General features: G+C 44.2%; 1 protein-coding gene across 1 annotated transcript in view; it reads right to left on the bottom strand.

Moving 5' to 3' along the window:
* The window catches only part of crim1 (cysteine rich transmembrane BMP regulator 1 (chordin-like)), a 177,411-nt gene that overhangs the window by 31,397 nt on the left and 119,160 nt on the right, over positions 1-26,854 (bottom strand). The window contains exons 6-7 of the mRNA XM_038967679.1: positions 22,790-22,972; positions 10,960-11,157 (exon numbers count right to left, since the gene is read on the bottom strand). Of these exons, the coding sequence (XP_038823607.1) occupies positions 10,960-11,157; positions 22,790-22,972 (381 nt within the window). The remainder of the gene's footprint in view (positions 1-10,959; positions 11,158-22,789; positions 22,973-26,854) is intronic.

Genomic DNA, 26,854 nt, shown 5'->3' with positions numbered 1-26,854 from the left:
TCATATGGCAGGCAAAAACCTGAGAAAAAATCCAACAAGGAGGTGGGAAATCTGAGGTTGGTCGATTTTCAACTCAGCTCCTATTGAAGATACATTACATTTACATTTAAGTCATTTAGCAGACGCTCTTATCCAGAGCGACTTACAAATTGGAAAGTTCATACATATTCATCCTGGTCCCCCCGTGGGAATTGAACCCTGGTCCCCCCGTGGGAAATGAACCCACAACCCTGGCGTTGCAAGCGCCATGCTCTACCAACTGAGCCACACGGGACCAGGGTACAGTGGGCTATTGGTAATGTTGCACTTCCTAAGGCTTCCACTAGATGTCAACAGTCTTTAGAACCTTGTCTGATGCTTCTACTGTAAAGTGGGGGCGAATGAGAGGGGAATGAGTAAGGTCTATCATAACCTGAACATGCGCTGACCATGCGCGTTCATATGAGACCGAGCTCTGTTCCATCGCACTTCTGAAGACAAATGAATTCTCCGGTTGGAACATTATTAAAGAATTATGTTAAAAACATCCTAAAGATTGATTCAATACTTCGTTTGTCATGTTTTTACGGACTGTAATATAACTTTTTCAACTTTTCGTCCGTACTTTCCGCTGGACTTGCCCGCGTGTCGTGAGTTCGGAAAGTGTACTGAAAGCTAGAACAACAAGGAGGAATTTGGACATAAATTATGGACATTATCGAACAAAACAAAAATGTTTTGTGGAACTGGGATTCCTGGGAGTGCATTCTGATGAAGATCATCAAAGGTAAGTGAATGTTTATAATGTTATTTCTGACTTCTGTTGACTGCAAAATATGGCGGATATATTTGTGTCTTGATTGGGCTCTGAGCGCCGACTCAGATTATTGCATGGTTGCTTTTTCCGTAAAGCTTTTTTGAAATCTGACACAGCGGTTGCATTAAGGAGAAGGGCATCTAATATTCCATGCATAACAGTTGTATCTTTTAGCAATGTTTATTATGAGTATTCCTATAAATTGATGTGGCTCTCTGCAAAATCAAAGGATGTTTTGGAACTTCTGAACGTAAGGCGCCAATGTAAACTCAGATTTTTGGATATAAATATGAACTTTACCGAACAAAACATACATGTATTGTGTAACATGAAGTCCTATGAGTGTCATCTGATGAAGATCATCAAAGGTTAGTGATTAATTTGATCTATATTTCAGCTTTTTGTGAATCCTCTCTTTGGCTGGAAAAATGGCTGTGTTATTCTGTGAATAGGCACTCACCTAACATAATCGTTTCGTTTGCTTTCGTCGTAAAGCCTTTTTGAAATCGGACACTGTGGCTGGATTTACAACAAGTGTATCTTTAAAATGGTGTAAAATACATGTATGTTTGAGGAATTTTAATAATGGGATTTCTGTTGTTTTGAATTTGGCGCCCTGCAGTTTCACTGGCTGTTGAAGAGGTGGGACGCTACCGTCTCATGTACCCTAGAGAGGTTTTAATGTCCTGTTGGTAGGATATTCTTAATCGTAGATCGTCCAGTTTGTTTTCTAATAATTGCACATTGGCCAATAATACAGAAGGTAGTGGTGGTTTACCTACTTATCGGTGAATTCTTACAAGGCACCCCACCCTCCTCCCCCTTTTTCTCTGTCTTTTCTTCACACTGATGATGGGGATTTGGGCCTAGTCTAGACAAAGCAGTATATCCTTCATGTCAGACTCATTACAGAAAAATCTTGATGTTTCATGAGCTTAAATAAAAGATCCCTGAAATTTTCCATTCCAAAAAAGCTTATTTCTCTCAAATTTTGTGCAGAAATTAGTTTCCATTCCTGTCAGTGGGCATTTCTTCTTTGCCAAGAAAATCCATCCACCTGACAGGTGTGGCATATCAAGAAGCTGATTAAACAGCATGATCATTACACAGGTGCACCTTGTGTTGGGGACAATGAAAGGCCACTCTAAAACGCCAAAGATGTCTCAAGTTTTGAGGGAGCGATCTATTGGCATGCTGCCTGCAGGAATGTCCACCAGAGACAGAGAATTCAATGTTCATTGGTCTACCATAAGCAGCCTCCAACTTAATTTTAGAGAATTTGGCAGTACATTCAACAGGCCTCACAACCACAGACCACGTGTAACCACACCAGTCCAGGACCTCCACATCCCGCTTCTTCATCTGCGGGATCGTCTGAGACCAGCCACCCGGACAGCTGATAAAACTGAGGAGTATTTCTGTCTGTAATAAAGACCTTTTTTGGTGGAAAAACCTATTCTGATTGGCTGGGCCTGGCTCCCCAGTGGGTAGGCCTATGCCCTCCCAGGCCTACCCATGGCTGCGCCTCTGCCCAGTCATGTGAAATCCATAGATTAGGGCCTATTTCATTGATTTTAATGGACAGATTTCCTTAATGAACTGTAACTCAGTAAAATCGTTGAAATTGTTGCATGACTCATTTATATTTTTGTTCAGTGTATCTCTTAAAATGAAGTGTCTACATTTCAGTTCAGTGTATTTCAATCAGTGTATTTCAATCCATATACAGCATTTAATATCATATCGTAGGGTGCTGGCTCACCATATTTCACAGTCATGGACACCAGCACAAGGTTTAGTTATGACAGCTTTGACAAGTTCCTGCCTGATGCCTGTCACCCTGCCTGGTTGGCTGCTATCTGCTGTATGGATCTCCTCTCTGCTGAGCACAGGGCCAGGACCAGTGCTGTGCTGTGATGATAAATATGACGAGGGTTGTACAAGGGTTGTAGAGGAGACCAGACCAGGAAGTCAAAGAAGGAGTGGGGAGGAGGACATGGGAAAGAGGTTAGGAATAGGACAGGAGGAGGTAGGGAGGAGGAGGATCATAGGAGGTGTAGGACAGGGGCAGAAAGGTGGGGAGGAGGACAGGAGAAGGGAGGTGGGGAGGAGGACAGGAGAAGTTAGGTGTGGAAGAGGACAGGAAAAGAGAGGTGGGGAGGAGAAGGGAGGTGGGAGGAGGTGGCCAGGAGGAGGTAGGAGGACGACAGGTGGAGGTGGGGAGGAGGTGGCCAGGAAGAGTTGCGGGGAGAACAGTCAAGGTCAGAGGAGACACCAGTGAGTAACTGCTGCTTCTTCATCTCAGAACCCAGAACCAAATCACATGTGCACTGGACAGTCTACCCAGCAAACTGGGAACATTCCCGTCTCCCTCTCTTCCAACCCTCGCCACTCAGCACATACCCAGATTGTCATGCGCCATTGCAATCTTCACTCTCACTCTCATTTACATTTTACATTTTAGTAAGTTAGCGGACACTCTTATCGAGAGCTACTTACAGTAGTGAGTGCATACATTCTCTCCCACTACTCTCTCCTCTTCTGTTCTATCATCTGTCTCTTCTGATAAATCCTTCTCCCTCCTGTCTCCTGATTTTGCCATCTTCGACCCAACTCTCTTCCCTTTCCGCATCCCCTTTACTCCCGGCTGGCTAGGCACTCCCCATCTGCTCCGTGACTGAGTGACTCATTGCAAGCTTACAGAAGAGGGCTGCGGGCAGCTGAGCAAAAATGGAGGAAAACCAAACTTCCGGAGGACCTTTCATCCTTTCACTACCTCCTCTCTACCTTTTCTTCCTCTGAATGCGCTGCTAAAGCCACTTTCTATCACTCTACATATCAAGCTTCTGCCTCTAACCCTAGGAAACTCTTTCCACCTTCTCCTCCCTCCTTAATCCTCCACCCCCTCCTTCCTTCCTCTCTGCGGACGTCTTTGTCAAGCACTTTGAAAAGAAGATTGATGACATCCACTCCTCATTCACCCAGCCAATTGAGCACTGATTCCACTCGCACTTAACTAACTTTCTCCCCTCTCTCTCCAGATGAAATGCTGTGAGGTTCGGCCACTGGTGAGGTTTGGCTTCCCGACAACCTGCCCACTCGACCTGATCCCCTCCTCTCTTCTCCAGACCATCTCTGGAGACCTTCTCCCATTCCTCACTTCCCTTATCAACTTATCCCTGACCACTGGCTGCGTCCCATCTGACTTCAAAATGTCCCGAGTCGCTCCCCTCCTCAAGAAACCCTCAACTCCTCTGACGTCAAAAACTACAGACCGGTATCCCTTTTTAATTTTTTCCCCAAAAAACTTGAGCGTGCTGTCTCTGACCAATTCTCTCGCTATCTCTCTCAGAACAATCTTCCTGACCCTAATCAGTCAGGCTTCAAGATTGACTGCTCTTCTCTGTGTCACAGAGGCTCTCCGCACTGCCAAAGCTGACTCTCTCTCCTCTGTTCTTATCCTAGATCTATCCCCTGCCTTCGACACTGTGAACCATCAGATCCTCCTTTCCACCCTCTCAGGGCTGGGCATCTCAGGCTCTGCACACTCTTGGATTGCATCCTACCTGGCAGGCCACTTCTACCAGGTGACATGGAGAGGATCTGTGTCTGCACCATGTACTTTCACTGCTGGTGTCCCCCAGCGCTCGGATCAAGGCCCTCTCCTCTTCTCTCTCTACACCAAGTCACTAGGGTCTGTTATATCCTCACATGGTCTCTCCTATCATTGCTATGCAGGTGACACTCAACTACTTTTCTCCTTCCCTCCTTCTGACACCCAGGTGGCGACACATCTCTGCATGTCTGGCAGATATCTCAGCTTGGATGTTGTAACAGCGAATGGGGATCCATATAAAATAATAAAATACCCCAAAAAAATCACCACCTCAAGATCAACCTTGATAAGCTGGAGCTACTCTTCCTCCCGGGGAAGGCCTGCCCGCTCCAAGACCTCTCTCCACGGTGTCCCCCTCCAAGAGTGCAAAGAACCTTGGCGTGATCCTGGACAAGACCCTGTTGTTTTCTGCCTCAAACCTGTGACTTTCTCCTGCAGGTTCATGCTCTACAACATCCTAAGAGTACAATTCTACATCACACAGGAAGCGGTGAAGGTCCTAATCCAGGCAATTGTCATCTCCCATCTGAACTACTGAAACTCACTGTTGGCTGGGGTACTCGCTTGTGACATCTAAACCCTGCAACTTATCCAGAAGGCTGCAGCCCGCCTGGTGTTCAACCTTCCCAAGTTTTCCCATGTTACCCCGCTCCTACACCAACCCGAGCACTCTGTTCTGCCACCTCTGGTCTGTTGGCCCTTTCACTCCTCCCGCTCATCCCAGTCCAAGCTCTTCTCTGCCCTGGCACCCCAATGGTGGAACCAGCTTCCCCCAGAAGCTAGGACAGCAGAGTCCCTGCCAATCTTCCGAAAACATCTGAAACCCTCCCTACCTCTTCAAGTTATATATCTTGAAAACTGATTGCTGACATGAAAAACATTTTGGGACTATATTAATTAACAATGTACTAATGAAACAAATACCAAAATATTGTTTTTGGGTGGTTTTCCTTTAAGATGAATGCACTTTAAGATGTAAGTCGCTCTGGATAAGAGCTTCTGCTAAATGACTAAAATGTAAATCTGTAACAACCCCCACAGAACATTCCCCTAAGGTTCTTATTTGATTTCTAGGTAATGTTAGAACAAAATGTGTTCTGGGGACATTCTTGCAACATCAGTTGAATGTTTTATACAAAAAAGGTGTTATCATCAGCACAACTGGACAGTTTGTTTTGTTTTTAGAACTTTTGGGACAACCTAATGAATGTTCTGGGAACGTTCACAGAACCAATTTTGGTTTGCTGGGTAGTCCATCACCAGAGACTATGAATGAAATGATGCACAACATAAGTAGTAGAAATAAAACATACTGATAATGCTAATAATAACAATGCTCAATCTATTGGAAACCATTTAAAAGTAAATAGATAGTAGCCTATAGAGAGAAACATTTCATTAAACATAGGCAAAACAAAATTGTTGCTGACAATTTGGGGTCACTTTGTGATGAATGAATTCCTGGTAAACACAAAATGGCCAGGTAGGGAGGGAGAGTAGGTCTTTCTGAAAACAACGCAGTACCAATTATTCTGGAGTTGCACATTTAATTAAGCCCCAGCAGATAAAAGTAACAAAATTATAAAACCATTTTTCCCCCATCTGCTTTCCTCTCAAGGTTATTTGTCTCTGACGAACACCTCCATTCATTTATTTCAGGACTTTTAGATGTTATGATTTAAAAATGAGCACTCTCTCTCTGATTTCATTAACTAGCTAAAAACTAGGGCTAAAACAAGGTATCCCTATTAACAAACAATTGGTTGGCGGGATGACAACAGCCTAGTGGCTACAGTAGCAGAGGCATGGTAAAAGACTATACACACAAACAGTTACAAAACACACACACACACACACACGCACACACACCTGTTGAGGTGGGATTCCGCTATAAGTTGTGCAGCATTAAGTATCGCAGAGGCTTCCAGAAGGCTTCATCCTAATATGACAGCCTTCATTTGCTTAACTACACATAGTGCATCTGGTACAATACCCACCCTGACATAAAGGGAGTGTCATATTGAGGAAACCACCTCTCCTAACAAATAATAATTATGAAATAAAATGCATAAAGAGCTGGCCTGACTGTGGAGGAGGTAAATGAAGCTGCCGGGAGCACAAGGCCGTGTTCCCTGGGGCCGCTGGGACAAGGGCAGGGGTGTGTGTGTGTGTGTCTACTGGCTGGGAGGTACAAGGTCAGGGGTGACAGTGGCAGGACCTGGCTTGTGTTTACCTGGTTGTTCCCAGAGGCCCAGACACAGTACACACCGAGGCCCAGACCCAGTACACAGAGGCCCAGACCAGTACACACAGAGGCCCAGACCCAGTACACACAGAGGCCCAGACCCAGTACACACAGAGGTCCAGACCCAGTACACACAGAGGCCCAGACCCAGTACACAGAGGCCCAGACACAGCAGACACAGAGGTCCAGACCCAGTACACACAGAGGTCCAGACCCAGTACACACAGAGGTCCAGACCCAGTACACACAGAGGCCCAGACACAGTACACACAGAGGCCCAGACCCAGTACACACAGAGGCCCAGACCCAGTACACACAGAGGTCCAGACCCAGTACACACAGAGGTCCAGACCCAGTACACACAGAGGCCCAGACCCAGTACACACAGAGGCCCAGACCCAGTACACACAGAGGCCCAGACCCAGTACACACAGAGGTCCAGACCCAGTACACACAGAGGTCCAGACCCAGTACACACAGAGGCCCAGACCCAGTACACACAGAGGTCCAGACCCAGTGCACACAGAGGCCCAGACCCAGTACACACAGAGGCCCAGACCCAGTACACACAGAGGTCCAGACCCAGTACACACAGAGGCCCAGACCCAGTACACACAGAGGTCCAGACCCAGTACACACAGAGGTCCAGACACAGTACACACAGAGGTCCAGACCCAGTACATACAGAGGTCCAGACCCAGTACACACAGAGGTCCAGACCCAGTACACACAGAGGTCCAGACACAGTACACACAGAGGTCCAGACCCAGTACACACATAGGACCAGACCCAGTACACACAGAGGTCCAGACCCAGTACACACAGAGGTCCAGACACAGTACACACAGAGGTTCAGACCCAGTACACACAGAGGCCCAGACCCAGTACACACAGAGGTCCAGTCCCACAGCTCACACTGACTGACCCAGCCTCAGGTTTAAAGCTGATGGGCTCTAACAGGCAACAACTGCATGTCACAAACCAACACTGCAAGTTGGTGACTACATTGGTGTAAATCAAAAAAACATTGTAATAGTGTTTGAGTAATATTTGATATGGTAGATAGATGAGGCAATCCCATTCATTGTTTCTCAGATGATTCTAGATGGCAGTGAAATAAGGTTGAGGCCCTAACCAGTGAGAAGTGGGGGATCTCTATTAAGGGTAGCCTGCTACATATCACCAATGTCAGGAGTTTTTGTTGAGGAGGCAGAGTAAGGTCATGAGAGGGATAACGATGTGAGGGCATGCATTAAACTCTGCTGCTCCCTGTCATCATAGCATATCTCTCATAGAGTATCTCTCACGTCCCCCACCAAGACACAATGGTCAATATCCCCAATAGCACAGATGGTGAAACCCATCTTACAGTATAATACAAAAACTCATCCCATCCATGAATGGAATACAAATATGAATAGGTGTTTGGGAGAAATCACATTTTGCAATTATATTAATTTTTCATCTCTCTTAAAACATTGTTTAATTAGAAGTCAATCAAAGCCAAACCTATCCTAGTGACAAAAAACATTATGCCCCATAGGGATTCCATTCCCCAAACTCCTATCAGTAAATGTAATGGCTGTAAATGTGTGTGAGCACGAGCATATCAAAGAAGGGAATAATATCTACACCCACCTATCTATCTCAGCTTTGATCTGAAAAACCCTGGAAACATATTGCTCGAATGAGGAGGACAGAACACACAAAAAGATCATTATCAGCAACACAAATAGTGTGCCTACTGTGAAATAGTAGTATTGAGTGAACCATTTTGAGCTTATTTCACCTATTTTACATAATACAGAAATAAAATACGGTCTATAAATGCATAAATACATATGATCTGTTATTATTCATATTACCGTTCAAAGTGCATGGCCAGGCATGTGACGATTGGGTTAGCGTGGGAGGACTGGGGACAACATGGTGACCCTACCTGCCTCTCCCTCTCTAGGTGTGAGGCTCGGTCAGTCAAAAAAACACATCATTTCTTCAGAGGCAGACAGGCACATAAAAACTTAATGGAAGGTGGTGGGGGTGAGCGTGCTCACCATGGGGTAGAGGCAACGGGACCTGCAGGCATTAAGACATGGCATGGGTCACTGCCCTCCTCTCTCCCTTCCCTTCCCTCCCTCTCTCCCTTCCCTTCCCTCCCCCCCCCTCCCTTCCCTCCTTCCCTCCCTTCACCCACCCCAGGAACACATTATTGCAGACACAGGAGTGGAAATGACCCCAGGCCAGTGAAACTAGCTACCTAAGTGGAGATCTTTGCATCCTGATTACAAAACAAAACTCACCACAAATCCACTGGGTTGAGCTTGTAATGTATTATGTTGCTAATTTTAAATTCCTTGTTAGTCATTGATTTTGTTTTAAAATGCTTTGATAGTCTAATATTGGACTGTTTAATTGGAGGGAGAAGTGGAAGTGGGAAATATTAATCTGTCTCATTAATGATATGCGATTAATTTACTAATTCCCCTGTTGGTCCCTGTCAGATCATCCATCCACTGACTGACTGCATGATAGAGTCCAACTCATCTAAATACAAATACTATTTATTACAGCAGATATATCCTTCAAGTTAATGTGCGGTAAGTCAAGCATTCAAGGCCACAGTATTGAGAGTATGCTAATGCTAATAGGGGTCTTACAGTTCATTGTTTAACAGCTAACAATGTTAAGCTGTAACAATCAAATCAAAGTGTATTGGTCACACATATTTGCAGATGTTATTGCATATGCAGGGAAATGCATGCGTTTCTAGCTCCAACAGTGCAGTAATACCTAACAATACAAAAACAATGTATCCATATCTTGCATCACTGATTTTGGCATTTGCTGACTCTTGAAGATTTGTTTCATCATGACTTCCACCTACGATGTTCTGACTGGTTATGATTAAAGACATTTTTATACACCTATATACGTTTGGTAAAAGGCCATTTGACACAGTGCTTAGTCCATAGATAGTGTTCCTGGTATCCATTAGATAAGGGGTTATACTGTATTACAAACGTGGTACTTGGCTACAAAGGTAAAAGAGACTATAATCAACCAAGATCTTCACCTACAGTACCATCGATCCAATATATGCTTGTGTGTGGGTGTGTGTGATATAGAAACCGGCAGCATACTACACTGCGCTAGCCCCTTGAACCTTAGATGTAATCTCATCAGTGATAGGAAGCCAGAGAGAGCCTTAGAAAGATAACACAACAACTTCCCCAGATAGCTTTGCAAAAATCCATAATTCAGACTTGCCTAATAAAAGATTATGATTCCGTAAGCCGCTAAGCTCACTGCTTCCACTAACCAGACAAACGAGCAACAAGCAGCAACCTAAGTCCCCAGTGTGGTCTTCCCAAACCAATATGAGAATAAAGGAGGTAATGTGGTATTCTGATACACATGCATGATGAAACTAAAGCAGTGCATGTTGGGGGAAAAGAACACCAGGGAAGATTTGTGTGTCACCGTTTGTATGCAGATTGCTGCTGTATGACACCAGCGGTAGAGGAGCCGAGGCACGCACCTGCTAACTGAAATTATGTGATTCTGCTCAGCTTCAAATAGATGTGCCTGGATTTCCCTAGATTTCCCTGGTCGGGCTGATTAGGAGCCCTTCACAGACTACTGTTCTACTGCTACTATCTGATTATTTGGATGTTTGGATTTTTACCAGGGAGTAAACAAAGACGTTAACATTAGAATCTGTCTGTCCACTGAGTCACACTGCACTGTCAAGTAGATAAAACATACAGACACATAGACAGGTCCATATGGATAAAAGACAAATAAACATAAAATGTACAGTACACAACGGCAGAGAGAGACAGGGGTAATGTGGAGAGAGAAAAAGCGAGAGACAGAGAAGCAGACAAACTGAAACTTAAGCTGAGAGAAAGAGGCAAAAAATGTAGACAGAGAGAAAGTAAAAAAGAGAAAGAGATAGAAACAGGCACAGCTAGCATGAGAGATAGAATTAGACAACAACTGAGTAGAGACATACTAGGAGATGCAACCAGACAGAGGCAATGAGACAGACACAAACAGAGACAGACAGGTTGAGGTGAGAGGGCATGTCAGGTGGCGGTGTGTGTTGCTCTCCTTACACACACACACACACACACACACACACACACACACACACACACACACACACACACACACACACACACACACACACACACACACACACACACACACACACACACACACACACACACACACACACACGCACACACGCGCGCACACACACACACGCACACACACGCACACACACGCATACACACTTACCCTCACACACTGGACAGCACTCTCCGGGTACAGTCACTGGGTTGAGGCAGCTGTGCCCACAAGCAGCGGCCACACACCGGGAGTCACCACTCACACACTGGCAGAACGTACAGTCGTCCTCACGCCAGTGGTCTCCGTGTGCTAGGATCTCCCCATTCACGTAGCAACCTGCGAAGTTCAGCACTGGGTAGATGGGGTCTGGAAAAGAGATAGTTGGAGAAAATATTGATTAAGATTAAAGACCCCAAAACAATAGAACAGGAGCCCGTAACTTGAATCCAAGATGGAATAGCAGTCGGACGTGTGTTTTTGTCTTGTCCCGTCCTGTCCCTTGTTTATATCGTTTTCTTCGTATATATTTTATATATATTTTAATCTCACTTTCCATCTACGGACTGAATATACTCTCATGCAACCCGTACCCAATGTGGTACGGATCTGCTATTTTTATACTTCAGAACCAGAACCCCGATCAGAAGCTAGCCAGCTAACTAGCTACTAGCTAGTAGTCAGTTAGCCACTGCTAGCGGTCCTCACCGTTAACTCGGACATCAGCCAGCCTCAACCCAGTCAATTCCTGCCAGTCTGAGCAAGGCGATATCAACCCAGAGCATGTCTGACTGCTTTTTCTCTACCACATCTCCGGATTCCTACCGCAAGCTCTGAACCTTTACACCGGATCATCACAGTTAGCTAGCTGCTATCCAAGTGGCTACTCCTGGCTAACGTCTCCGTCCCGAAGCAAGCACCAGTTAGCCTGGACCTAGCCCAGAGCTAGGCCCATCTCCCGGCTAGCCAAAGAGGTCCACCAGCCAATTCTTGGGCTACACCTCTTTTGCAAATTGGCCTGGACCCTTTACTGCCAACACGGAGCCCCGCCGATGCATCACGACTGGTCTGCTGACGTAACCGTCCGAGGTGGTTTCAACAGGCTCTTCCGTTGCGAAGTCGCAGGATGCTCATCTGCTAGCCCCGGCCCGCTAGCTGTCTGAATCGCCGTGTCTCCAGCTTGCCTAGCGTAGCAGCCTCTCCCTAATGTCAATATGCCTTGTCTATTGCTGTTTTGGCTAGTGATTATTGTCTTATTTCACTGTAGAGCCCCTAGCCCTGTCCAATATGCCTTAGATAGCCCTTTTGTTCCACCCCCCACACATTCGGTGATCTCACCTGGCTTAACTGGTGCCTCTAGAGACAAAACCTCTCTCATCGTCACTCAATGCCTAGGTTTACCACCACTGTACTCACATCTAACCATACCCTTGTCTACATTATGCCTTGAATTATGCCAAACCCACTGGCTCCAGGTCATCTATAAGTCTTTGCTAGGTAAAACCCCGCCTTATCTCAGCTCACTGGTCACCATAGCAGCACCCACACATAGCACGCGCTCCAGCAGGTATATTTCACTGGTCATCCCCAAAGCCAACACCTCCTTTCGCCACCTTTCCTTCCAGTTCTAATGCTGCCAATGACTGGAACGAATTGCAAAAATCACTGAAGCTGGAGTCTTATATCTCCCTCTCTAACTTTCAGCATCAGCTGTCAGAGCAGCTTACCAATCACTGTACCTGTACACAGCCAATCTGTAAGTAGCACACCCATCTACCTCATCCCCATATTGTTATTTATCCTCTTGCTCTTTTGCACCCCAGTATCTCTACTTGCACATCATCATCTGCACATCTATCACTCCAGTGTTAATGGTAAATTGTAATTATTTTGCCTCTATGGCCTATTTATTGCCTTACCTCCCTACTCTTCTACGTTTTCACACACTGTACATAGATTTTTCTGTTGTGTTATTGACTGTACGTTTGTTTATGTGTAACTCTATGTTGTTGTTTTTGTCGCACTGCTTTGCTCTATCTTGGCCAGGTCGCAGTTGTAAATGAGAACTTGTTCTCAATTGGCGTACCTGGTTAAATAAAGGTGGAAAAAATTCCATTTTGCAGAGATCAGGAGATCCCTCTTCCTCGGGTTGGTGCCCATATAATACCAGGTCAACTCTCACCCTACTTACTCCACAGACTCTCACTAGACTGTATAATACTGTAATAGATGTCATGACTCTGAGCGGACATTTTCCTCTGTCAAATGGTTTGAGGAAGAAGTGAAGCAAGGAAACGTAATAAAAAAAACTTGGTTTGCTATAATCTTGGTTAACCCAGAACTAAAATATTGTGTAATTTTGTCAGATTCTCGATTAAGGTCTGGGGGCATATGTGTAAAAAAAGGTATTGTCCACAAAGTTTACACCCTCGCAAATGGAAAATTCGCAGCCAAGACCCCGCCCCCAGTTTAAGACCCTTCACCCAACCTTGATACGTCCAAATAACCAGTGACGAAAACCTAAACACCGGAACTACTGCTGCTCATTACCCCATTCCTTCCCGACAGATTCTATGCTACCAGTTATGTTTACATAAACTGAGTGTACAAACATTAGGAACACCTTCCTAATATTGACTTGCACCCTCAGAAAAGCCTCAATTAATTCGGGGAATAGACTCTACAAGGTGTCGAAAGCGTTCCACAGGGATGCTGGCCCATGTTGACGCCGATGCATCCTTCCCACAGTTCTTTGAGTGGTTGACCATTCTTGATACAGACGGGAAACTGTTGAGTGTGAAAAACCCAGTAGAGGTGCAGTTCTTGACACACTCAAACCGATGCGCCTGGCACCTACTGCCATACCCCGTTCAAAGGAACGTAAATATTTAGTTTTTCCCATTCACCATTTGAATTGCACACATACACAATCCATGTCTTAATTGTCTCAAGGCTTAAAAATCCTTCTTTAACCTTTCTCCTTCCCTTCATCTACGCTGATTTAAGTGGATTTAACAAGTGACATCATTAAAGGATCATAGCTTTCACCTGGATTCACCTTGTCAGTCTATGTCATGGAAAGAGTAGGTGTTCCTAATGTTTTTTACACACAGTGTATACACCATACAAAGCATGTGGACACCACTTCAAATTAGCGGATTCGGCTATTTCAGCCACACCCGTTGCTGACAGGTGTATAAAATCGAGCACATAACCATGAAATCTCCACAGACAAACATTGACAGTAGAATGGCTTTACTGAAGAGCTCAGTGACTTTCAAAGTGGTACTGTCATAGGATGCCAACTTTTCAACAAATCAGTTTGTAAAATTTCTGCCCTGCTAGAGCTGCCCCGGTCAAAAGTGCTGTTATGGTGACGTGGAAACGTCTTGGAGCAACAACGGCTCAGCTGCGAATTGGTAGGCCACACAAGCTCACAGAATGGGACCACCGAGTGCTGAAGCGCGTAAAAATCGTCTGTCCTTGGTTGCAACACTCAGTTCCGAACTGCCTCTGGAAGCAAAGTCAGCACAATAACTGTTTATCGGGAGCTTCATGAAATGGGTTTCCATGGCCGAGCAGCGTCGGACTGGAGTGGTGTAAAGCTCACTGCCATTGGACCCAGGAGTAGTGGAAACACGTTGTCTGGAGTGATGAATCACAGTTCACCATCTGGCAGTCCGATGGACGAATCTGGGTTTGGCGGATGCCAGGAGAACGTATTCCTGCCTGAATGCATAGTGCCAACTGTAAAGTTTGGTGGAGGAGGAATAATGGTCTGTGGCTGTTTTTCATGGTTTGGGCTAGGCCACTTAGTTCCAGTTAAAGGAAATCTTAACAGTTTGGGGAAAGCCCTTTCCTGTATCAGCATGACAATGCCCCCATGCACAAAGCGAGGTCCATACAGAAATGGTTTGTCGAGGTCGGTGTGGAAGAACTTTACTGGCCTGCACAGAGCCCTGACCTCAACTCCATCGAACAGGCTTATTCGCCCAACATCAGTGCTGACCTCACTAATGCTCTTGTTCTCTGAATGGAAGCAAGTTCCGCAGCAATGTTCCAACATCTATTGGAAAGCCTTCCTATAAGAGTGGAGGCTGATATAGCAGCAAAAGGGGGACCAACTCCATATTAATGCCCATGATTTGGAATGAGATGCTCCACGAGCAGGTGTCCACATACTTTTGGTCATGTAGTGTATCTGTCCACGAGAGATTAGGTTTGATATAAAGCTAAGGGATGGGGCTGAAGAAATGTAACCACGGTCAAGGGAGAGCAGAGCTATGGATGCAAGGACTGAATGTTCATGAGGTCAATATTACATTAATAAAAATGTTTGCTGTTGTAAATGACATTTGTCCCCAAAAGGTTAGAGTTTTATAGTTTAACCCCTGGAACTTGGCCTAAATGGATAGGGGCTAATTGAAATGTTTCTTACAGAAGAAATATGAAAAGCATTATGCATAAGCATGGTAGCAATTGAAAGGGAACCGTTTGGAGATCATGGGAAAATTATTAGACCAAAGTTGAGGACACAACAGTTCACCTGACATAGGACTGAATCCAAACATTACACTGTTGATTTTATGTGAATTTTACATTTACTGAACTCTTCACCACATTTGTTGATAACAAAATCTGAAAATAATCTGTATACATTCAGAAACATAAGACTATTACTGGAAAATGTGAGAAAGGTGCAACATAAGACAAAAAAACAAAAATACAAGGGTTTGAGTGAGAGGACTAACTTGTGTCTCCAAGTGGCCATACACCTCTCCAAAGTGTGCACAGTTCCTAAGTTATTTCAGTGCACTTTTATGACAGGAAAAGTCTTGAACTCTAAGGTGTTTTTTTCTCCTGGCTGTGCCGTTGAGGAACTAGAGCAAGCACTCATGTGCAAAAACTCAGCAAAAAAAGAAACGTCCCTTTTTCAGGACCCTGTATTTCAAAGATAATTCGTAAAAATCCAAATAACTTCACAGATCTTCATTGTAAAGGGTTTAAACACTGTTTCCCATGCTTGTTCAATGATCCATAAACAATTAATGAACATGCACCTCTGGAACGGTCGTTAAGACACTAACAGCTTACAGACGGTAGGCAATTAAGGTCACAGTTATGAAACTTAGGACACTAAAGAGGCCTTTTTACTGACTCTGAAAAACACCACAATAAAGATGCCCAGGGTCCCTGCTCATCTGCGTGAACATGCCTTAGGCATGCTGCAAGGAGGTATGAGAACTGCAGATGTGGCCAGGGCAATAAATTGGAATGTCCGTACTGTGAGACGCGCTACAGGGAGACAGCGCTACAGGGAGACAGGACGGACAGCTGATCGTCCTCGCAGTGGCAGACCATGTGTAACAGCACCTGCACAGGATTGGTACATCCAAACATCACACCTGCGAGACAGGTACAGGATGGCAACAACAACTGCCTGAGTTACACCAGGATTGCACAATCCCTCCATCAGTGCTCAGAATGTACGCAATAGGCTGAGAGAGGCTGGACTGAGGGCTTGTAGGCCTGTTATAAGGCAGGTCCTCACCAGACATCACCGGCAACAACGTTGCCTATGGGCTCAAACGCACCGTCGCTGGACGAGACAGGACTGGCAAAAAAGTGCTCTTCAATGATGAGTCGCGGTTTTATCTCACCAGGGGTGATGGTGGGATTCACGTTTATTGTCGAAGGAATGAGCTTTACGCCGAGGCCTGTACTCTGGAGCGGGATCGATTTGGAGGTGGAGGGTCCGTCATGGTCTGGGGCGGTGTGTCACAGCATCATCGGACTGAGCTTGTTGTCATTGCAGGCAATCTCAACGCTGTGCGTTACAGGGAAGACATCCTCCTCCCTCATGTGGTACCCTTCCTGCAGGCTCATCCTGCCATGACCCTCCAGCATGACAATGCCACCAGCCATAATGCTTGTTCTGTGCATGATTTCCTGTGTTCTGCCATGGCCAGCGTAGTACCCGGATCTCAATCCCATTGAGCACGTCTGGGACCTGTTGGATCGGAGGGTGAGGGCTAGGGCCATTCCCCTCAGAAATGTCAGGGAACTTGCAGGTGCCTTGGTGGAATAGTGGGGTAACATCTCAGAGCAAGAACTGGCAAATCTGGTGTAGTCCATGAGGAGGAGATGCACTGCAGTACTTAATGCAGCTGGTGACCGCACCAGATACTGACTGTTACTTTTGATTTTGACCCCCCTTTGTTCAGGGACACATTATTCTAATTCTGTTAGTCACATGTCTGTGGAACTTGTTCAGTTTATGTCTCAGTTGTTGAATCTTGTTATGTTCATACAAATATTTACACATGTTAAGTTTGCTGAAAATAAACGCAGTTGACAGTGAGAGGACGTTTATTTTTTTGCTGAGTTCAGTTGTTTTCTTTGGAACACAACCCTGCATCCTCACCATCACATAATTACTATTGTTGTTTTACGCAATCCAAAAACGATCCATTTCAAATCGTAATCTGGGTCAGGTGCGCATAATTTGAAAGCTTGTTCGATGACTAGCTAAGTTATAAAATATGGATTAAATAAATACAAATCCTCATCAATCTACACACAGTACCTCATAATGACAAAGTGAAAACGGGTTTTTATACATTTTTGCAGATGTATTACAAATCAAAAACTGAAATACCTTATTTAAATAAGTATTCAAATCCTTTGCTGTGAGACTCGAAATTGAGCTCAGTTGCATCCTGTTGACATCGATCATCCTTGAGATGTTTCTACAAGTTGATTGGAGTCCACCTGTGGAAAATTCAATTGATTGGACATGATTTGGAAAGGCACACACCTCTCTATATAAGATCCCACAGTTGACAGTGCATCTCAGAGTAAAAACCAAGCCATGATGTCGAAGGAATTGTCCATAGAGCTCTGAGACAGGATTGTGTCAATGCACAGATCTGGGGAAGGGTACCAAAACGTTTCTACATCATTGAATACAGTGACCTCCATCATTCTTAAATGGAAGAAGTTTGGAACCACAAAGACTCTTCCTAGAGCTGGCCGCCTGGCCAAACTGAGCAATCGTGGGAGAAGGGCCTTGGTCAGGGAGGTGACCAAGAACTCAATGGTTACTCTGACAGAGCTTTAGAGTTCTATGGAGATGGAAGGATCTTCCAGAAGGACAACCATTTCTACAGCACTCCACCAATCAGGCCTTTATCAGGCCAGACGGAAGCCACTCCTCAGTAAAAGGCACATGATAGCCCGCTTGGAGTTTGCCAAAAGGCACCTAAAGACTCTAAGATAATGAGAAACAAGATTCTCTAGTCTGATGCAACCAAGATTGAACTCTTCCAAGCCTCACGCCTGGAGGAAACCTGGCACCATCCCTATGGTGAAGTATGGTGGTGGCAGCATCATGCTGTGGGGATGTTTTTCAGTGGCAGGGACTGGGAGACTAGTCAGGATCAAGGGAAAGATGAACGGCGCAAAGTACAGCGAGATCCATGATGAAAACCTGCTCCAGAACACTCAGGACCTCAGACTAGGGTGAAGGTTCGTCTTCCAACAGGACAACGACCCTAAGCAATCAAGACAACGCAGGAATGGCTTCGGGACAAGTCTCTGAATGTCCTTGAGCGGCACAGCCAGAGCCCGGACTTGAACCCGATCGAACATCTCTGGAGAGACCTGAAAATAGCTGTGCAGCAACGCTCCCCATCCAACCTGACAGAGCTTGAGAGGATCTGCAGAGAAGAATGGGAGAAACTCCCCAAATACAGGTGTGCCAAGCTTTTAGCATCATACCCAAGAAGACTTGAGTCGCTAATCGCTGCCAAAGGTGCTTCAACAAAGTACCGAGTAAAGGGTCTGAATACTAATGTAAATGTGATATAAATTAGCAACATTTTCTAAAAACCTGTTTTTGCTTTGTCATTATGGGGTACTGTGTGTGGATGAAAAAATAATCTATTTTAGAATAAGGTTGTAAAGTAATAAAATGTGGAAAACGTCAAAGGGTCTGAATCCTTTCCGAATGCACTGTATGTGGTGCTCTTAAAAGCACCAGGATTGGTAATTTACCTGTGTTAAATGAGCTCACTTGCACTGAAGTGGGAGGGGTGGCAATATCTGAGTGTCCTTAAAAAGTACCAATTTCAGTATGTGCTAGTTGGGGATACTTAAGTCCAACCGAAAGCTGGTCTTAGCGGTAATGTGTTTGGTTATGACATGGATTTTGACAGCGGAAGCACAGCCTATCCAGCCTTGAAGCACAGGGACCATATGGACATGGAACAAGAGAGATGTTATTTTTGTGCCCGTAAACCTCGTATTTAGAAACATAAAAAACAAATGATTAAAAACCAATTAACCTGTCTAGGATAGGGGTTCCGCTAGCGGAACTCCTCCCACATTCCACTGAAAAGGCAGAGCGGGAAATTCAAATTTTTTTTGTTGTTGAAATATTTAACTTTCACACATTAACAAGTCCAATACAGCATTTGAAAGATAAACATCTTGTGAATCCAGAAAACATGTCCGATTTTTTTAATGTATTACAGCAAAAACACCACGTATATTTATGTTAGCTCACCACCAAATACAAAAGAGGACAGACATTTTTCACAGCACCGGTAGCATGCAGGTAGCATGCACAAAGCCAACCTAACTAACCTAGAACCAACCTAACTAACCTAGAAACAACTCCCTCAGATGACAGTCCTATAACATGTTACACAATAAATCTATGTTTTGTTCAAAAAATGTGCATATTTGAGCTATAAATCAGTTTTACATTACTGCTACCATCATAGCTACAGTCAGAAATAGCACGGGAGTAGCCAGAGTAAATACAGACACCAACGTCAACTACCTAATTACACATCATAAAACATTTCAGAAAAATATATGGTGGATAGCAAATGAAAGACAAAGATCTTGTGAATATAGCCAATATTTCCGATTTTTAAAATGTTTTACAGCGAAAACACCACGTATATTTATGTTAGCTCACCACCAAATACAAAAGACAGACAGACATTTTTCACAGCACCGGTAGCATGCAGGTAGCATGCACAAAGCCAACCTAACTAACCTAGAACCAACCTAACTAACCTAGAAACAACTCCCTCAGATGACAGTCCTATAACATGTTACACAATAAATCTATGTTTTGTTCAAGAAATGTGCATATTTGAGCTATAAATCAGTTTTACATTACTGCTACCATCATAGCTACCATCATAGCTACAGTCAGAAATAGCACGGGAGCAGCCAGAGTAAATAGACACCAACGTCAACTACCTAATTACACATCATAAAACATTTCAGAAAAATATATGGTGGATAGCAAATGAAAGACAAAGATCTTGTGAATATAGCTAATATTTCCGATTTTCTAAGTGTTTTACAGCGAAAACACAATATATCGTTATATTAGCTTACTACATTAGCTAGCACACAGCAGCATTGATTCTAGTCGAACGGTAGCATAGCACAGTTCGACAGATATATGAAAAAGCATCCCAAATTGGGTCCTTATCTTTGTTGATCTTCCATCAGAATGTTCTCCAAGGGGTCCTTTGTTCAGAAACGTATTTATTTCGATCCAGAACGAACGATTTCCCTCTTGAATTAGCAAGCACACTGGCAGTGCGACGCTAACCTCTCCATCTTGACAAAATTCTTGCGTCGCATCACGTCTAAAGTCCAGAATAAATTTCAATAATATAATTAAACTATATTGAAAAAACATACTTTAGGATGATTCTGTGACATGTATCGAATAAAATCGAAGCCAGAGATCATATTCATCAATAAGGACGGTTTTCCAGGAGGCAATACCAGGTCCAAATTCGCGCCTCCCAACAAAAAATAAATGGCGGTCCTCTCAATCAAAGAGGTTGTATTCATTCCCTGAACGAGATAATCACCTCATTTCTGCTCTCACTTCCGCATGACACCCAGGGGAAGGCGTATGGCGTGTTTCTACAGTCATAAGTGACATGCCCTTTTATAGACAAGCTTTTGAAGAGAGACCTCGATTTTGAAAATCTCACTTCCGGATAGGAAATGGGCTGTAAAAAGATTTCTGTTTCACTTAGAGAAATAATTAGAACTGTTTTAGAAACTAGAGAGTGTTTTCTATCCAATATTAATAATAATATGCATATTGTACGAGCAAGAATTGAGTAGGAGGCCGTTTTAAATTTTGAACGATTTTCCCCAAAAGTGTAAACTCCACCCCTAATCCTTAAGAGGTTTAAGGCGGGGGTTTTTTCATGCCCAATGCATTCTCCAAGTTGTCAAGACTATCGATAAAGGGTTTGGCTGGTGAGGCCTTACCCTACTATAACAAAAGCTGGTTCAACAGCAATGCATCTTGTGTCTTTCTGATCTTGGCCATGCATTAGCCAAGGAACCTATCCATAAAAGGTTTCTAAATGGTCTACTCATGAGGGTTGTGCTGAAATGCTTTTGCATTATTCACAGTTCACATAGGCCTACCTGCAGTGCATACTCCATTCGGCTTGTATTCGTCCCCATTTCCAAAGAGCGCCTCATGTCCGGTTACCAAAGACGCGCTCCTCCATTCAAAATGTTCAGTCCTATAACGTCATATCAACGGTAGGCCTAGGCTATATTCTTCTTATTGAAAATATGCCTCAAACATACAATACAATTTACGGGAGCCTAGTATTTTTTATTTGAGGAGAAGTGTGATGCGTAAAGGCCTATACTCATTGAAGCCAAGTACAACAATGTTGACTGTCAACACTCCAAACATATTGAACAAACACTGCATGTTTTCTAACTGTTACTACAGTTTATTAAATAGCATAGGCTACAGTATTAATCCACAATGGACTTGGACGAGAATATTCCATGCCCCCCAGCCGAATTGGAGCTGATGACAACGCAAAGACCGTCAATAACCTAGAGAATATGAGACAAATGCATGCAGTATTAAGCCATGGAACGACTGGATTGGCCAGTGAGTGGCCACGCCCTCGTCACACCTACAACTTGTTTATTCATCAAGATCCAGGCCTTTCACACGACTGCCAGCTATTGAGCTCATAATAACCGCTGTGAAAATAGCAAAAATATTTCTGACACACCCCGGACCTATAGCACTACCGGCAGGGCTTAGATTTACCATTGCGTTAGGTTTGATAAAATAAAGCCCTCTCTGTGTGTGTGTGTGTGTGTGTGTGTGTGTGTGTGTGTGTGTGTGTGTGTGTGTGTGTGTGTGTGTGTGTGTGTGTGTGTGTGTGTGTGTGTGTGTGTGTGTGTGTGTGTGTGTGTGTGTGTGTGTGTGTGTGTGTGTGTCTGAGCCAAAGACAGTCAGTCAAAGATAGGTTGAGTGAGAAACAGAAGGGAGAACGACTGACTCAGTGACTGTTGAAGTAATCTCATCATTCAGGCTTTAATTGCCTATATCTGGGTATTGTCACGGTGGTGTAGGCGTTAGGCATTTGCCTCAGCTCATCCCTCTCCTGATGTTTATTAATGCTTTGCACTCAGGCAGAGCAAATCTGCTCTTTACCACAGGCACTCATTTCAATGAAATGGTATGAAATGCATTGGTCTCAGCAGACTGTAATTTCTGTTGCCACATCTCTGACCTTGAGGGAACTTTAGAAACCGATGTTACATTGCTCATAGGCTTGATCACGATCTGAATACATACAATAGTGAGTCGTGCAAGGACGAGGTTTGGTTTGGTGATTCCCCTTAAAGGAACATGTTTCATTTGATTCTGTTCCTAAACAGTGACTATTATGGGATTTCTCATTTATGGTGATATGGGCCGGTATAAAAAAATCGTCTCAGTGTAAGAGTGCTGATCTAGGATCAGGTACCACATGTCCATATAATCGTATTCATTATGATCTGAAAGGCAAATCCGATCCTTTATCAGCACTCCTACTCTGAGACGACTCTTTGTGAATACAGAGGGAGTCTGTGTCATGTCATACAGGGAGGGAGGAGTCAGGAGCGATGTCATTTGGTGATGATGTCATACCTTCACAGACAGGACAGCACTCTCCTTCAGGGATGTAGTAGCGTTCACAGTGCAGGATGCCACACTGGGCGGTGAAGCACACCGATACCCCTCCCTGACAGCGGCAGAAGCGGCAGGCGTCCATTCGGAACATGTCTCCGTCATGGTACTCTGACCCGTTGAAGCTGCAAGCCGGCTTCGTCTCTAGAGAGGAGAAAGGATTTATGATGAGAGAAATTCATCAATCAATCAATCAATCAAATGTATTAATAATGCCCCTATTTTACATCCACAGTTGTCACTAAGTGCTTTTACAATAACCTGCCCTGATCCCAAAGAGCAAGCAGAAGCAGAGGCCCATTGTCTGGGAAAAACTCCTTTTCTTTCAGGGTTATTTATTACGCCCCCTGACCAAGCAACAGCAAAGAACAACATTTATTTTAAGTAGGAACAAAAGAGAAAAACAGATTATAACGATGACAAAAGTGGTCCAAAATTCCCATCAGACAGCTAGCGCGGTGTCTGTTGTAAAGACACAGCAGAGTTTCAGAAGGCTATGAAATTGGTCTCTCCTGGTCTCCATGGCAACACAAGGTGAAAGAATTCACCTTTCTTGATATAAGGCCTACAGTGGTGAGTGTGCGTCAGTGAGTACAACTCACAGATATCAATGTATGAGAGAGACAGATTGTAAACTATAGTACCTACAGATGGATGGAAACTGCACCACTATAGGAAGACATTTGATGCAAGGCACACACATTCACACACACACACAAAGTTATTAACAATGAATAACTTTCAACCCATTTGATCTCCAACACAACACAACTGTCCCACTGGGCACAAACTGGTTGAATGGCACACACTGGCACATACTGGTTGAATCAAGGTTGTTTCCAAGTCATTTCAATTACCTTGAACCAACGTGGAATAGACGTTGAATTGACATCTGTGCCTAGTGGGGTCTTAACTCTTATCCCTCTCAGGAGGAGTCTGTTCGCTCCAAGAGCAACTGGTAATCTTGATCCACCTCTACGCAGACGACACCATTCTGTATACTTCTGGCCCTTCCTTGGACACTGTGCTATCTAACCTCCAAACGAGCTTCAATGCCATACAACACTCCTTCCGTGGCCTCCAACTGCTCTTAAACGCTAGTAAAACCAAATGCATGCTTTTCAACCGTTCGCTGCCTGCACCCGCACGCCCGACTAGCATCACCACCCTGGACGGTTCCGACCTAGAATATGTGGACATCTATAAGTACCTAGGTGTCTGGCTAGACTGCAAACTCTCCTTCCAGACTCATATCAAACATCTCCAATCCAAAATCAAATCTAGAGTCGGCTTTCTATTTCGCAACAAAGCCTCCTTCACTCACGCCGCCAAACTTACCCTAGTAAAACTGACTACATCTACAAAATAGCTTCCAATACTCTACTCAGCAAACTGGATGCAGTTTATCACAGTGCCATCCGTTTTGTTACTAAAGCACCTTATACGACCCACCACTGCGACCTGTATGCCCTAGTCGGCTGGCCCTCGCTACATGTTCGTCGTCAGACCCACTGGCTCCAGGTCATCTACAAGGCGATGCTAGGTAAAGTGCCGCCTTATCTCAGTTCACTGGTCACGATGGCTACACCCACCCGTAGCACGCGCTCCAGCAGGTGTATCTCACTGATCATCCCTAAAGCTAAAACCTCATTTGGCCGCCTTTCCTTCCAGTTCTCTGCTGCCTGCGACTGGAACGAATTGCAAAAATCTCTGAAGTTGGAGACTTTTATCTCCCTCAACAACTTTAAACATCTGCTATCTGAGCAGCTAACCGATCGCTGCAGCTGTACATAGTCCATCGGTATATAGCCCACCCAATTTACCTACCTCACCCCCATACTGCTTTTATTTATTTACTTTTCTGCTCTTTTGCACACCAGTATCTCTACTTGCACATGATCATCTGATGATTTATCACTCCAGTGTTAATCTGCTAAATTCTAATTATTCGATTTATTGCCTACCTCCTCATGCCTTTTGCACACATTGTATACAGATTCTCTTTTTTTCTACCATGTTATTGACTTGTTTATTGTTTACTCCATGTGTAACTCTGTGTTGTTGTCTGTTCACACTGCTATGCTTTATCTTGGCCAGGTCGCAGTTGCAAATGAGAACTTGTTCTCAACTAGCCTACCTGGTTAAATAAAGGTGAAATAAAAATAAATTTAAAAAAAATCTGTCTGTCCTCTTCAGCTATTAAAAACCATTAAAAAAATGTCTGGTTCAAAAAAGATTAAAAAACGCACAAGCATTTAATCTAGTGCAGCTGTATCAGAGAACAGTTCATTCCCAGGAATCAATGGCACAGGAAAATTGGTCTCTACATGTTTACAATTACAGGGCCTGCCAATATGGAATGTGGGGTCTTTCATTTTCTGCTATTCGTTTTGTCAATTAGTTGTGGTTCAATGAATAACAACGTGATGGGGCGATACTGCACGCATGGTTGTCACACCAGTGAGGGCTGTGAATTCACTCAACAATTTTATAATCAGGGCCACTTCTGTTCATATGTTCTTAAATGCTGTTCTGTGTATGTGTGCGTGCCTCCCTCCTCGTATACTGCTATGGTGTGTGTAAAGCATTGGAAGGTGTGTGTGCATGTGCGTGTGTGTGTGTGTAGGAGGGGGTATCACAATATTTTTTTCACAGCAAAAATGTAAACACAAAGCAGTCCGAACTCTTTGGTCCTTTAAAAACCTGCAGTATGTAAAATATTGTGTGCTATAGCTTGGAAAATAAATACATGTGACTCTGGATGACAACATAATGATTTGCTTCCAACATTAGGGCTGTTTTCCTAAAGAATTTAAATCCACTTCGTGTTTTGTTTGCTTGTCACAATACTAACAAGTATTACGATACTGGTATCGTCCCGGCCCGATTTACTGTCTATTATGATGGCATCAGTGTGTAGGTGTCATACAAGGACATCACTATACAATGCATGTATTTCGGGAGCAGTGTTTCAAGGTCCTCTTTGTGATTCATACAAACACAAATAATATTTGTGTTTTCTTTCAAATACATTGAGCATGTGATTGGGCCTGCCTGGAGTGCAGGTAATGGAGATGGGTAGAGTTGGCACTTTTGGGAAACTCAATCAAGAACTGGTCCAAGTACTTGGAAGAAAAGCTGGGGTCTCCAGAACTGCAGACTGTAGTGGATCAGAGCTGCCTGGGAGAGTGGTAAGAGAGTTGTGGGGCAGTCCTACTTAATTAGGAGGAACATGGCAGATGGTAATTCTGGCATCGCACACTTCCTTCCCAGATGTTCACTGAGTGCCTCCGTCTTGGGTATGATTGCCTTTATAAATGAAACAGTTACCCACTGGCACATGAAAACCACAGGCCAGCAACACTAATGGCTACTACAGCAAAACACTGTACTGTGGTTAGGGGGTACCAATGATGCAGGACAGACTGATGTTGTATCTGTTTCTGATGCATGGGAAACAACACATCCATACTATAGGCTTGTGATTGGACAGGGCCAGAGAGGTCCTCTGGGACGATTGCTTCTCACTATACAGGTAACTGCCAAAATAAAGGAAACACTTGAGTAAATTAAGGATACACAGTATATACTGTAGAAAGCAGGTGCTTCCACACAGCTGTGGAATTAACTCCCATAATGCGTAGGGGTCATGTATAAAAATGCTGAGCAGGCCCAATTGCCCATTACTTTGGCTACTTCAGTACGCCTCAATCACCGGTCTCAACCCAATTGAACCTTTATGGGAGATTCTGGAGTGGCGCCTGAGACAGCGTTTTCCACCACCATCAACAAAACACCAAATTATGGAATTTCCTGTGGAGGAATGGTGTCGCATCCCTCCAATAGAGTTCCAGACACTTGTAGAACCTATGCCAAGGTGCATTAAAGCTGTTCTGGCGGCTCGTGGTGGCCCAATGCCCTATAAGACACTATGTTGGTGTTTCCATTATTTTGGCAGTTACCTGTACATCATGATGCATTTGAAGCACATGGTTATTCTCCACCTGGATATTCTCCACATGGTTA

Source organism: Salvelinus namaycush, chromosome 28 (genome assembly GCF_016432855.1).
Source record: "Salvelinus namaycush isolate Seneca chromosome 28, SaNama_1.0, whole genome shotgun sequence".
NCBI lineage: Eukaryota > Metazoa > Chordata > Actinopteri > Salmoniformes > Salmonidae > Salvelinus > Salvelinus namaycush.
Note: the sequence above shows the minus strand (reverse complement) of the source record. Positions and strands in the feature narration are given on the sequence as shown.